Source organism: Bufo bufo, chromosome 8, assembly GCF_905171765.1.
Source record: "Bufo bufo chromosome 8, aBufBuf1.1, whole genome shotgun sequence".
In the NCBI taxonomy this organism is placed as follows: Eukaryota; Metazoa; Chordata; class Amphibia; order Anura; family Bufonidae; genus Bufo; species Bufo bufo.
In genome coordinates this window covers 23,959,455-23,972,641 of record NC_053396.1, presented here as the reverse complement: position 1 = coordinate 23,972,641, position 13,187 = coordinate 23,959,455, and the positions used below count along the sequence as shown (strand labels likewise).

The 13,187-nt window shown below is 44.2% G+C and overlaps 1 protein-coding gene across 1 annotated transcript in view; it reads right to left on the bottom strand.

Annotated features, from left to right (window-relative positions):
• The window catches only part of SLC6A8 (solute carrier family 6 member 8), a 60,527-nt gene that overhangs the window by 19,787 nt on the left and 27,553 nt on the right, over positions 1-13,187 (bottom strand). Inside the window, exon 4 of the mRNA XM_040405871.1 lies at positions 7,354-7,486. Within this exon, the coding sequence (XP_040261805.1) occupies positions 7,354-7,486 (133 nt within the window). The remainder of the gene's footprint in view (positions 1-7,353; positions 7,487-13,187) is intronic.

Genomic DNA, 13,187 nt, shown 5'->3' with positions numbered 1-13,187 from the left:
TGTTTTTTGTTTTTTTTTATATATACTTCACAGCGAAAAACAAGTTACTTTTGGAACAAAAATGCTCAAAAACGTCATCATAATGGCGCCCCCTCTGGTGTTTAATCTGTATAGAAACGTGAACGTCCACTTACTGAGGTGGTCGCACATGCTCAGTTCCGTCCTTCAACTCCCGCCAGCCGTATCTACTGTTAGAAAGCTGTGACAGTTACAGGGAGAGATCTGCAGTAGAAAGGACAAGCCCTCTGAGCTGTTATGGGGGGAGAGAGCTGCAGAAGAAAGGACACGCCTCCAGTCCTGAGCTGTTGTAGAGTGAGAGCTGTAGCAGAAAAGACACGCCCCCTGAGCTGTGATAGAGATAGCTAGGTCAAAGAAGACACACCCCTAAGCTGTAATAGGGAGAGGCCTGTAGCAGAAAGGACACACTTGCTGAGCTGTGATAGGGAGAGAGCTGCAGCAGAAAGGCACACCTCCTGAGCTGTGATAGGGAAAGAGCTGCAGCAGAAAGGACACACCTCCTGAGCTGTGATAAGGACAGAACTGCAGCAGAAAGGCACACGTCCTGGACTGTGATAGGGAGAGAGATGCAGCAGAAATGTCACACCCTGTAGCTGTGATAGTGAGAGAGCTTCAGCAGAAAGGACATGCCCCCGGAGCTGTGATAGGGAAAGAGCTGTAGAAGAAAGGACATGCCCCCTAAGCTGTGGTAGGGAATCAGCTGTAGAAGAAAGGACATGCCCCTGAGTTGTGATAGGGAGAGAGCTATAGTAGAAAGGATACGCCAACTAAGCTGTGATAAGGAGAGAGCTGCAGCAAAAAGGCCAAACCCCATAAGCTGTGATAGGGAGAGAGCTATAGCAGAAAGGTCACACCCCAAGAGAATGGCCAAGCCCCCGTGAACTGCCTTCTTTAAATAAATCTAGCAGAGCAATTGAATGAGAAGATCTCTGGATCCATATGATGTCTGATTTTAATCTTTTTTATTATTGGACAGCCCCTTTAAGGAGGACTCATTTGAGAAGGACACTTTTAAAGAGGACATAATTCGTATTTACGGCCTGTCACATAGCTGGAGACCGCGCTACGCAGTAAGTGATAATCTTCTGTCACAATGGATCAGGGGAAGCAGTCTCATTCAGAGGAAGGTCACTCCTCGGAGCTGAATGGAGGCTGTCTACTAAATGGCCAGTCTGTCAAGATGAGGTATTAGATGGCCAATCTCATTCAGCTGCCTGTAGTCTGGTTACAATATAATACCGCTGATGACATGAGGCGGCGGCCTCGGAAGGATAAAACACCACTCGGCATAAGACGGAAATCTTCCTGAGTTACGGACATTCATCCAGTTCTAATCCTGGTGACATAATGGCCAGTAATGCAGTTTAATCATGAGCTAGTTACAGACATTGTATCGGCCATGTTTCATCATTTTTCCTTTGTCATCTTCCTTAGAAGACGCATTTTTCATTACCATATTAGAGAATTAATGGCGCGGGTCCTTCCTTCAAAACCTGTGCAGAGGACTTGACACGTTCATTCATTACATGGACAGACCATTGATTTCAAGAGGATCTGTGTAATGCTTTATTTTCCCTGTGGGGGCGCTGCAGGACAGTTCAACACTTGTAACTAACGATGAGCGAATTTCATGTTATGAAAATTCGTTCACGCTTCGTTTGGTGGTAAAAGCAGAATTGCGTTATGGATTCCGTTACCACGGACCATAATGCAATTCTATGACGGAATGCCTTTAGAGGCATTCCGTTATTCATTCCGTCATAATAGAAGTATATGGCCTGCATAACGGATCCGTCCCGTTTCCGTTATGAAGCGGAGTCCTCTCTGGAAAACGGAAACGGGACGGATCTGCTATGCAGCCCATAGACTTCTATTATGATGGAATGAATAACGGAATGCCTCTAAAGGCATTCCGTCATGTATTCAGTCATAGAATTGTGTTATGGTCCGTGGTAACGGAATCCATAACACAATTTTGCTTTTACCACCAAACGAAGCGCAAACGAATTTCATAACATGAAATTCGCTCATCCCTACTTGTAACCATTACAGACTCCATTACTGATTGATGGGCGTCCCAGCAACAGATTTACAGTCCAAAGGAGAGAATAGTTCAGTGGGTTGAAGTGTGAAGAGCTTTGAAGCTCCTGGACCCTAACCCAAAACGTGTAACTGGGACCCTCACCTACCACGTGCCATTTATAATGCTGGTATCTACTTATGTTAGATTAATGATAATAATGATCTATTTTGGAATACATCTGATCTCTGCAGCCTTAAAGGGGTTGTTCACCCCTAATGGCCTTTTGGACAGACCCTAATGTTGCCAGATCTGTAGAGGAAATCATATTTATCTGGTCTTGTTGCTGGGTTCCAGCTCCTTAACTTCCTTGGGTCTCCTGTTGTCAACATCTGTTTTAATGTGGGACACGTGGCTACTGCAGGCTGGGGGATTCTGCCTGAAAAGGCCACCAGGGGTGAACAACCACCTGAAAGCCCATGAATGTAATAGTATAGCCAATTTACTAATGATTTAAAACATCTAGTAAATCACCAACCCCTAAGATGTTCCACACAAAAGTCACTGACTAATCAAGACCATCCTTCAAAATGGTGGATAATTACATCTCAGTTCATTAATAATTAGCCTAGGTGGAATTCGTCAAGATGCCCATTGACAACGGCATGAGAAAATAAGGAGCTACAAGTATTCATGAGGTGGAAAACGTGAGTTGAGTGGAATATCAGGTCACTTAGATGGTACTGTGACCAGTTGGCTTATAAGAAGTGCAAAAGAGAAGCTTGTTAAAAATTGAAATGTCCTTATTAGGAGACCATTAGTGAATTGAGGAAGAACAATTCATTACAAGATCTTCTCTCCCATCAGAGGATACAACTTGAGCATCAGTGTCAACGAGTCTGGAGAACAATCTCATTTATAGATTTTAATTACTTGTAAATTGCCTACAGTAATTAGGAACCTTTAGAAGATGATTTACAGAGGGTAAAGTTCTTGTCCTTGATGTCTATATCCTAATCTGGACACATGATGCCTTCTGGAGCCAATGCCAGACACGTGGCTTGATATTGTCCATGTATATTTCCTCAGAAATGCTGCAATTTATCCTATTGACCCCATGATTCAGACCTGTTGGTAAATGTGGTTGGGAGATTTTAATCAGTGGCAGTTTTAGACTGAAGTCACTTGGGCCCACCAGAGGAAATTATTCTGAGGGCCCACCCTCCCTCTGTGTATATAGGACTTTAAGGTCCCTGTTTTATTAAAGGTCAGAGCTTAGGCCCACCGGAGGATACTCTGGTAATCTGGTGGGACAGTCCAACCCTGGTTAGTGGTCACCTTCCAAGTGTACAATGAAGAAGCTTTCCAACCACATTGTCCTTTTCTACCTCTGAGGCGGGTGGCATAAAAAAAAGAGGGGCTTCATATCACTGGTCAAACTTGGCCTCCCATTGTGGTGCCGGGATTTGCCACCCAGGACAAAAGAACCTGGTTCTTGTTTTCTCCTCCATATCCTTTCATGACTACAGGACAAGTTCTGCACCCTCTTGCTTAAACAGTTCAGTTTGCTCTCTACATAAGCACTGTTGGGGTAATTTATCAAACTGGTGTAAAGTAAAACTGGCTTAGTTGCCCAGAGCAACAAATCAGATTCCACCTTTCATTTTTGAAAGCTCCTTTTGAAAATGAAAGGTGGAATCTGATTGGCTGCTATGAGAAACTAAGCCAGTTCTACTTTACACCAGTTTCAAAAATGACCCCATGTGTTTGTAAGTGGGAGATACAACCCACCTTCTTAGTTGGTGCATGAGTCCCAAGCATGTGACTTTTTCTACTGGCAGGACATTGTAGGCGCTGAATAAGCAGTACGGCAACAAAGAGTCTTTGAGAATTGTGAAGGGTGATAACATTGAGGTCATCAGATCCGTCATTCTTGTCCAGTCATGGCTTTCATTGATAAATCCAACTTTTCCATATCATAAGCCAAGGTCATATTCCCTCAGCTTAACCCACACATCTCAAATATGTGTTAAAAGGTCCAAGCCATGACAAGTACCATGATGAGAAACTAAAATATCACGACTTGTCTTGAAATTTTTTGTGTTAGATCGGACGAGTGGAGAGCCCTGTTCCATGTTCTCATCTCTTGGGTGGTGAGAAGAGAAGTGACAAAGTGGCTCTCGGTCAGGGGAACTGACCTGTTGAGCACTGTGTAATGCTTAATTTCTCCTTCTGGTGGTGCTGCAGGGAAAATGAGCACATTCTGCCTGGTTTACCCATAGATTACAGCTGATCACTGGGCATCTGAGCTGGAGAACATTGTGATCAGCTTATTGTCAAAGGAGCATTCTAATACTCCATCTAGAGCTGGCTCTCATCAAATGGCTAGTATCTATTGATGTTTGGTGTAATATAAAGGGACATGTTCTGCAAAGTTGTAAAATGGAGGCCTGAAAACAAATTTCTTCTGCTGGATGAGCATAACTTGGAGCTCTTGAGCCTCAATGCAATTTTTTTTAACCTGACCATGTGCCATTTATAATAATAATAGCATCTTCTCATGAGCCAGATGGGCCTTTAGCTCTCCTCAGGTGCCAAGGTGTGGGTGAAACTGCACCCCTTATAGCTATACCCTTGGCTGCCCATGATACTGCAGTCCAACATGAGGCACCAGATATATTTTTTATATTACTTGTTAACTCCAAGTAGCCTAGTATATGTTTTTGAGGGACAACTTAAACTATCTCTGGCCGCTGTAAGTCTTCAAGATCTAGTGCTGCTTTCTTGATGGAAGGAATTTTCCACGACAGATCTGGGTACACATTGCTTTCTCTACTATTGAAATCTCGGTCAGTCTCAGCTATTCGTTAGCTCCATTGCAAAATCTTTGGATTAGGCTAGAGATTTACACTGGAATCCCTATTCGAACCACCTGCTGGTCCCAGGACATGCTCTGTGCCACCACCAAAGTCTCTCTGAGAGGGAAGGGACGGATGACTGGATCAGTAGAGGCCAACAGTGATAATTCAAGGGCAAACACATTCTTCTTCTTTACGGTCTCATTCATTCCTGCTCATTGTTTGACCGTTGCTGAGCAATTCTTGGGCCCGTCTACCTCCTTCACGGACTTAAAGAGACAGTAGCGCCCCTTTACCTCCACATCTAGATGCCGTTTATGCGAGACGTGACATCAGGAGCTTCAGAGGAGCGATGTCTCCACACAAGAAGATGTTAGGACTATCCATGGTGCAATGTAGGTGGTGGCCCGTTAGAGATAGGGCCTTGGGTCCCAGGGGCTTCAGGTTGTGCAAAAACTTAAGTTCACCCCCAATAAAATCAGATTTGTAGATATCCCGATAGAAAATATTACCAATTATTATCATCAGCCAAGCTATAAATGAAGGATTTCAGTTTGGAACGTATCCAACCGATTCCATGCACCTACATAGCAAGGATGATAAGGGAAGTGCAATTCCAAGATTTTTCTGTACACCAGGGAGTGGAAAATTCCATTCATCTTGATTTACACAGTGCAGTCCACAGACAGGGCATGCTCACTGGTAACCCCTGACATGCTGCCTGCCAGTGCTAACAATGCAGTCAATTATGAAGAGCCATGAACAACAAAAGGCCCTGAGAAAAAGGCCCGTCCTTTGTTTAGCAGGTTTGTGGCTCCACTCCTGAGTTATCAGATGGAAGAGCGGAATTTTTTATATTTTTATGTCATCATTTTTTATTTTATTTTATTTATCATGCATGGGTTAATTCCTCAGCTCTGCGCAGTATATGTTTGTGTCAATAGCCTGCTATTAGGAACTGCCAGGGTGGTGGTATGGTGCCAACAGTATTGACTGAAACAAGAACCGCAGGGCCCGCGAGTCACCCTGGTGTAAACCTGCTATTTAATACTGCAGATGAACATTCCTCCTGTGCTAAACAAGGCAAAAATAGCCCACGCTGCGAAAAGGACGAGCACGTAAATCAGCTGTGTGTGTTTTGTGTGCACGCTTAGGCGACACTTTTTTGTATTTTTTCCATCTTTAGCTAGGACGAGGTGAGGGGGTCAGCTTTTCATCCTGCTCCCAGTCATCTGCATCCTATACAAAGAATCGCCTCTGTCCAATACCATGCTCCGTCACTGTCTTGTTCGAAGCAGTGGCACGCCCCCTAGCCCACCCTGGCTTGCTGGTGGAAAGTTACAGACTAATAATGGCAGCAAAGAGAATTTACAATCCAGCAGGTTACTCCAGTGCGTATTATGGTATAATCCTTTCTGGCAGCTGGAAACCGGGCATGGACACTGGCATAATGCCAATAGGCCACCAAAAGATTTGCTCCTAAACTCTCTATTTTCATGGCATTTAAAGGGGTTGTTCAGATTTATTTATTTTTAGACAGTAGCAATTCATACTCTCCTGCTACGTTCTGGCTCCTTGGCCTTCTGGTTCCATCTGTAAATTTCTAGATGGACGTGGTCACGTGTGCCGCTACAGTCAATGACTGGCCTCAGCGGTGACATGTCCACAAATGGATCATGTGCTGCATAGGCCAGTCATTGGCTTCAGCGGTACACTGGAGGTTTACAGACTGGATCCAGAAGGCAAATGAAGACAATGGAAGAGCCAGAATGCAGCAGAAGAGTTTGGATCTCTCCATAGGTACTACTGTCTGGGTGGCAAATAATTTAAAAAAAAATTGAAAATCCCTTTAAAACAAGCTCAGATGAGTTTTCCTCTGAAACTATTTATTTGGGAGGTGACATACATACACGGAAGGAGAGGTGGCACCACAGCAGACATCAAAATAGGCTTCATCATGGTGCCAGGTCTTGTCACGCAACCCATTTTCGATTCCTCACCCCATGGCTTGCTGACAATGCATCACCTTTAGAGAAGGGGAGTCCAACTTACATTCTTGGGACCCAAAAGCAAAGGTGATGAGGTCAACCAGGACCATGTGCTCCAAAGCAGTGGCATGACTGGCCACCAAGGTGTGTACGCCCTTGGTCCTTCACTTTCACTGATGAATATGTCCTCTTGCTGAGGGACAACTAATACGGCAACCACTGTAGGGTTGTCAGCCAGTCAGTTGTCTTGGTTTAGCCATTCAATAATTTAGGAAGCCATATGGCAAAAAAGTTTCCCCACATGACAACACTTACTCTTCCGTGTTCTGACAGCTCTGACAGGACGTTGGACCTCACAACAACCAATCAGATCTTGTCATATTTTTTTAACCTGAGCTACGGAGATGAAATCCGGGTTCATTAAAGGGTACCTTCCCAATAAGGGGCAGGAACCGACGACAACTCTTACCTTTCCTGTAGACTTCACTCCCTTCCAGACACAGAAGTAGACCAGCGTCCAGCAGCCCAGCAGACACAGAAGAAGCTCCCAGTTGATGGAACCGACATCATCCAGACCACTGGAAATTCTCAGCACTTTGTTCCTGGAAGAATGATTGCAGTGAGCATCCACGTTTCTAGGACAGGGGGCAGGACACATCTGTATGTTGGTCCTTAATGGACTCCTTGCTCAAGTAAGATGGGTGAGGTGAAAAAGAAGGAGACGGGACAGACAGGAAACATTGAGGCTAGAATTATTGGGCCTAGTGGGCATTTTTGAAGGTGTCTACATTGACTAAATTCTATATGTAAAATTAGGCGTGTCCTGTTCCGGTCCTGGTGTGGGGTTAGCCCTCTCATTGCTTTCTAGACTTATGGGGCACTAGGTGAGAGATCCGGAATCAAAGGGCTCACACCCCTTTGGCACTGCTCAGAGATTTCTGTTACTGGAAATCTGACACAACATTCTAGGCAAGCTGCCATTGAGTTCAATGGGCCTTTGCTTAGACTGGTAACGCATTGCTGAAGTGTCTGCAGCTCTTTACAGAGGCCTTCCTTTATAAAAACCAGCCTCCCGACCCCAATGATGTCATAAGGTCGTAATTGTCTGCGCCTCTCCAATAAAACGTGCAATATCGTGTGCAGGGGAGTAAAAATGTTTTAACCATTGCATAGTAGGTCAGTGAAAATGTCCTAAATGTATGTGCAGTGTTTTGTTACATTTTATATAGGACGATTTTCTGGAAATAGCGCCACTCGGGAGCATGGACTGTGTCTGGTATTGCAGCTCAGCTCCAATCAGTTAAATGGAGCTGAGCTGCAATTCCAGGCATAGCCCGCAGACAAGAGTGGCGCTGTTTCTTGGGGCAAAAAAGCAGGCCCTTTAACAAAACCCAGAAGCCAATTTACAAATTGGCGTGAAGATTTGTAAATACCAGTACATGCCAACATCTCCTGTCCCATTGTAGCATGGTGATAAATGGACGCCCCTGGGGGCGGCTTATCTCCAGTTGAAATCCAACAGCCGGATCCTTTTCTCCCCTGGTGTCTGCTGTCATAGGAGAGTTGGGACATATTAGATGGTCGTCAAGCCTCACCCAAATTGTGGGGTTCAGCACGCTTTTATCTAATGTGTATGATAAGCATATATCCAGGATTTGGGGAAAAAGGCCTTTTTATTTTTATTTTTTTTAAAGAAAAAGCCCCATGGGTTGTGTCTGCTACTGCAACTCTTTCCTACTGAAGTAAAACAGGCTGAGTTGCAATACCAGACACAGCCTACACACGGGAGTGGCGCTGTTTCTGGAAAAAAATAATCTTAAACTTTTTTTTAAAGGGCATCTGTCAGCAGTTTTGTACCAATGACACTGGCTGACCTGTTGCATGTGCCCTTGGCAGCTGAAGGCATCTTTACTGGTCCCATGTTCATATGTGCCCGCATTGCTGAGAAAAATGATGTTTTATTATATGCAAATGAGCCTCTAGGAGCAACGGGGGCGTTACCATTACACGTAGAGGTTCTGCTCTCTCTGCAACTGCCACAATCTCTCCACTTTGATTGACAGGGCCAGGTGTTATGATGTTTTTCTCTGCCTGGCCCTATATAAGTGCCGAGGTCGCAGCTGTTGCAGAGAGAGCTGAGCAATGGCAACACGCCTTTTTGCTCCTAGAGGCTTCAAATCTCCTAACACATGCCCTTTAAAGGAGCTGTCCGGGGTTAGAAAAACATGGCTGCTTTCTACTAAAAACAGCACCACCCCTGTCCATGGGTTGTGTTTGGTATTACAACTCAGCTCCGGCTGCGATGCCGCACACAACCTGTGAACAGGGGTGGTGCTGTTTTTAGAAGAAGGCAGCCTGGACAACCCCTTCAAGTTACACTTGCAGAAAGTTAAGAAATGGAGAATATTTTACAGAAGGGCCCAGTGTTATCAACACTAGTATGAGAGAGCAGTGAAGCAGTTGCCCCTAGCAACCAATCAGATTCAAGCTCTCAGTTCTTCAAAGACCCTTTGGAAAATAAAAGCAGCATTCTCATTGGTCCCAATGGACAACAAGCTTTGATAAATCTCCCCCATAGTATTCTAACTAGTTGGGTTCTTGTGGCTACCTAAGGCTCCTAGGAAGTCCACAGATTTATTTAAATTGCTTAAGAGAACATCATTCTTTGTTGCCCATAGCAACCAATCACAGCGCAGCTTTCATTTTGTCAGAGCTGTTAAGGAAATGAAAGGCGAGCTGTGATTGGTTGCTATGGGCAACAGAAGTTTGAGGCCTACATTTCTCTGCTTATCAAAATAGCCCAACATATTATATTCCTTTTTAACACCTTTTATAAATATATATTAAAGGGGTATTCCATAAGTTTAACCTTGATGACCTATCCTCAGGATAGGCCATCAATATATGATCTGTTGGGGGTCTTACTCCCGTCAACCCCACGATCATCTGTTTGAAGAGGCTGCAGCACCCACCGAGTCTACCTAGCCTATGTGATGTCACGTTCACCGGTCACATGGTCTAGGAGCGGCTCAGTCCCACTCAAGTGAATGGACCTGGATTGCAATACCAAGTACGGCCACTCTTAAATGTACAGCGCTGTTCTTGGTAAGTTGTGTGGAAGCCAGAGTGCCACAGCCTCTCCAAAAGCTGATCAGTGCCGGTGTGGTGTGTCGGAACAGGGGGGACCTTCCAGGCTACCCAAAGCAATGGCAAATCTCCCACACGGCTAATGGAGGGCTGCTTTCTCCTGGAAAACAGCCCTGCATGAGAGCTAACTGTATGTGGTACCAGGATATTGTACTCCCAGCACCAATATGTGCTCTGAAGGGGGGCGTGACTACATAGGAAAGGGGTTGGGTCTTCGAAAAGGGGTATGTCCATGGCGGAAAAGTTTCGGCAACACCACTGCACTCCTTTCCTGCTAAGCAATTGTAAACTGTTGGCCAATTATTTAAAAAAAAATTATATAGAAATGTAATTTACAAGCCTTTTTGTTAAGTAGTTTGGGGGGCTTTTTAAGACTTTTTTTTTTTACAAAATTAAAAAAAAAAAATTTTTATGCCACGTAATGTATGTCTCTATAGAAAGAGGACTCAGATCGGAATTTGGTTAACTAGTTTTTTGGCTATATTTTTAACTTGGGGTAGTATCTAGGGAGAACTTCCTCAGGTCACCAGAAAAGAACATCACCAAGAAACCACACATCAAGAAAAAGGGGGAGGGAAGATACACAGAGTAATTAAATAATAATAGTAATAATCAAAAAATGGGATAGGCTGTTTTCAAGCTCACGTTTCAGAATCATGTTAACAAGACCATCCCACCCTGCAGCTGCCAGCGAGAGGCCATTTGATCCGCTCCTGTCCTGGGTTTGCTGGGGCGCAGTGCATGGGCGCACTTCCCCTATCACCACTCGCTCGCAGCACTGCAAGAAAACATCATAGCAAGAAAACATCCAAAAGTACAGGAAGTGAAGTACTACATGACATCGGGAAACTGCAATTATACTGACGATGTACCCAAAAAGACTAACAACAACACAAAATTAGAAAAAAAATATTAAATGTGATATACATAACCCGAAAAGAAGAACATTAAAAAAATACTCTACATATTAAATCAGGCTTAGGCAATTGGAGATTTACCAGTTGTTTGGGTACTTCAAGTACAAGCATGCTGTATTAGCCTCAACACTACTACTGTTGATGAAGGTTTGGAACCAACACTCGAGACCTTAGATGAACTTAAAGCACTTGTGTAAAAATGATATCATGCTACCAAACAGGAGCCACAAATAGAGATGCATAACAGAAGCGGGACAGATCCGTATTGAAGCCCATAGACTTCTATTATGACGGAATGAATAGCGGAATGCCTCTAAAGGCATTCCGTTATGCATTCTGTCATAGAATTGCGCTATGGTCCGTGGTGATACAAATTAGAGCCCTATAAATGAAACTCTATTTGTGTTAGGCCATGAACCAGTGTTCTGTCTTCTGAGGCGAAGGAGAAAACATATAATCAGTTCTAAGTTTAAGACAAGAACTAAGAAGAACCTAAAACCCAATGTGTTGACTTAGACTATTATGGGGTTCTTTGGGCATACATGGGCATTAAAAAGCACCATGTACAATGAAAGAAACCATAGTGTGGTTAGAACCAATAGTTATGGATCTAAATTTGGTAATTTGCTTCAGAGAGCTCTCCATGATGGTTCCAATTTTATTGAGCAAAAGACTAGCAGGCCAAGATGAAGGCATCTCTGGGGGTATTTTGCACAACTCTAACCAGATAGATAGGTAATACTATATTTGTGTTAGGCTATGAACCAGTGTTCTGTCTTCTAAGGAGAAGGAGAAAACAAATAATCAGTTCTACATTTAAGACAAGACCTAAGAAGAGCCTAATTTGTTGACTTAGACTATTATAGGGTTCTCTGGGCAATGTGTACAATGAAAGAACCACAGCATGGTTAGAACCAATAGTTATGGATCTCAATAAGTTAATTTGCTCCAGAGAGGTCTCCATGATGGTTTCAATTTTATTAGGCAAAGACTAGCAGCTCAAGCTGGAGCCATCTCTGGAGGTATATTACACATCTCTAAACAGATACATAAGTGATACTATATTTGTGTTAGGCTATGAACCAGTGTTCTGTCTTCTGAGGAGGCGGAGAAAACATATTATCAATTCTCCATTTAAGACAAGACTTAGGAAGAGCCTCAAACCCAATCTGTTGATTTAAGGCTGCATTACACAGCCCGATGTGGCAAACGATTGTCGGGAGGGAAGCGTTCCCTCCTGGCAATTGCCTGCTCGCTAGCAGAGGAGACCGCTGCTATTACATGCAGCATTCTCCTCCGCAGCATGGGGAGGAGCGATCGCTATGCCATCGCTCGTCCCTATGCTGTATAATGGTTTGCCGGTGGCAGAGGAAATAAAATATAACCATGGATTAGGAATAGAGAGACCCCCTGAATCCTTCCCTCTTTGTAAAGTATCCCACCGAATCCTGGCCCTTTTTTTTTGCGCCAAATCAGACTTCTGAAAAACCCTTGCATTCTAAAAGAAATCTGTTGTAGGATCCAGACCGGAGAGTTATGTAAGACATACATATGTTTCGGCATAAGTATCATCTTAAGGAGATCACTTCTACCTATCTCAGACATTGGGAGTTTACACCATGCACCGATCTGTTCAGACATGCTGTTTAGGAGTGGCTCCACATTATTTTTCACGTAGTGCCCAATAGTCGATGAAATCACAATTCCCAAATATTTGAAGCTTTGAGCAACCTGCAGACGGGTGGACATAGGGGAGAAACCGGCGGGGACCGGATCCAGCGGAAACAGCATGGACTTGTCCCAATTGATACGAAGACCGGACCTGTCTCCAAAGTCCTGTATAAGGGGCAACAGTGGGCCTAACGACCCTTCCACGTCCCCCACATACAGGGAGACGCGTTCCTCCCTGACTCCCATTGGGAACCTCGCAATTCTGTTAGATGATCGAAGCAGGCATGCAAGTGGCTCAATTGCAATGGCGAATAAGAGAGGGGATAGGGGGCATCCTTGACGGGTACCCCTCCCAACTCAAAGGCTTCCGATGTACCACCGTTACCTCTAATCCTAGCTGTGGGACCACAGTATAATAGTTGGACCCAGGAAATAAAAGTATCCTCGAATCCCATGACTCTCAGCACCTCCCATAAATAACACCATTCAACACTATCGAAGGCTTTGGCGGCATCAAGGGATAGTATAGCCCGACCTTCTGCCGATTCCGACCGCCTCTGGATATTAA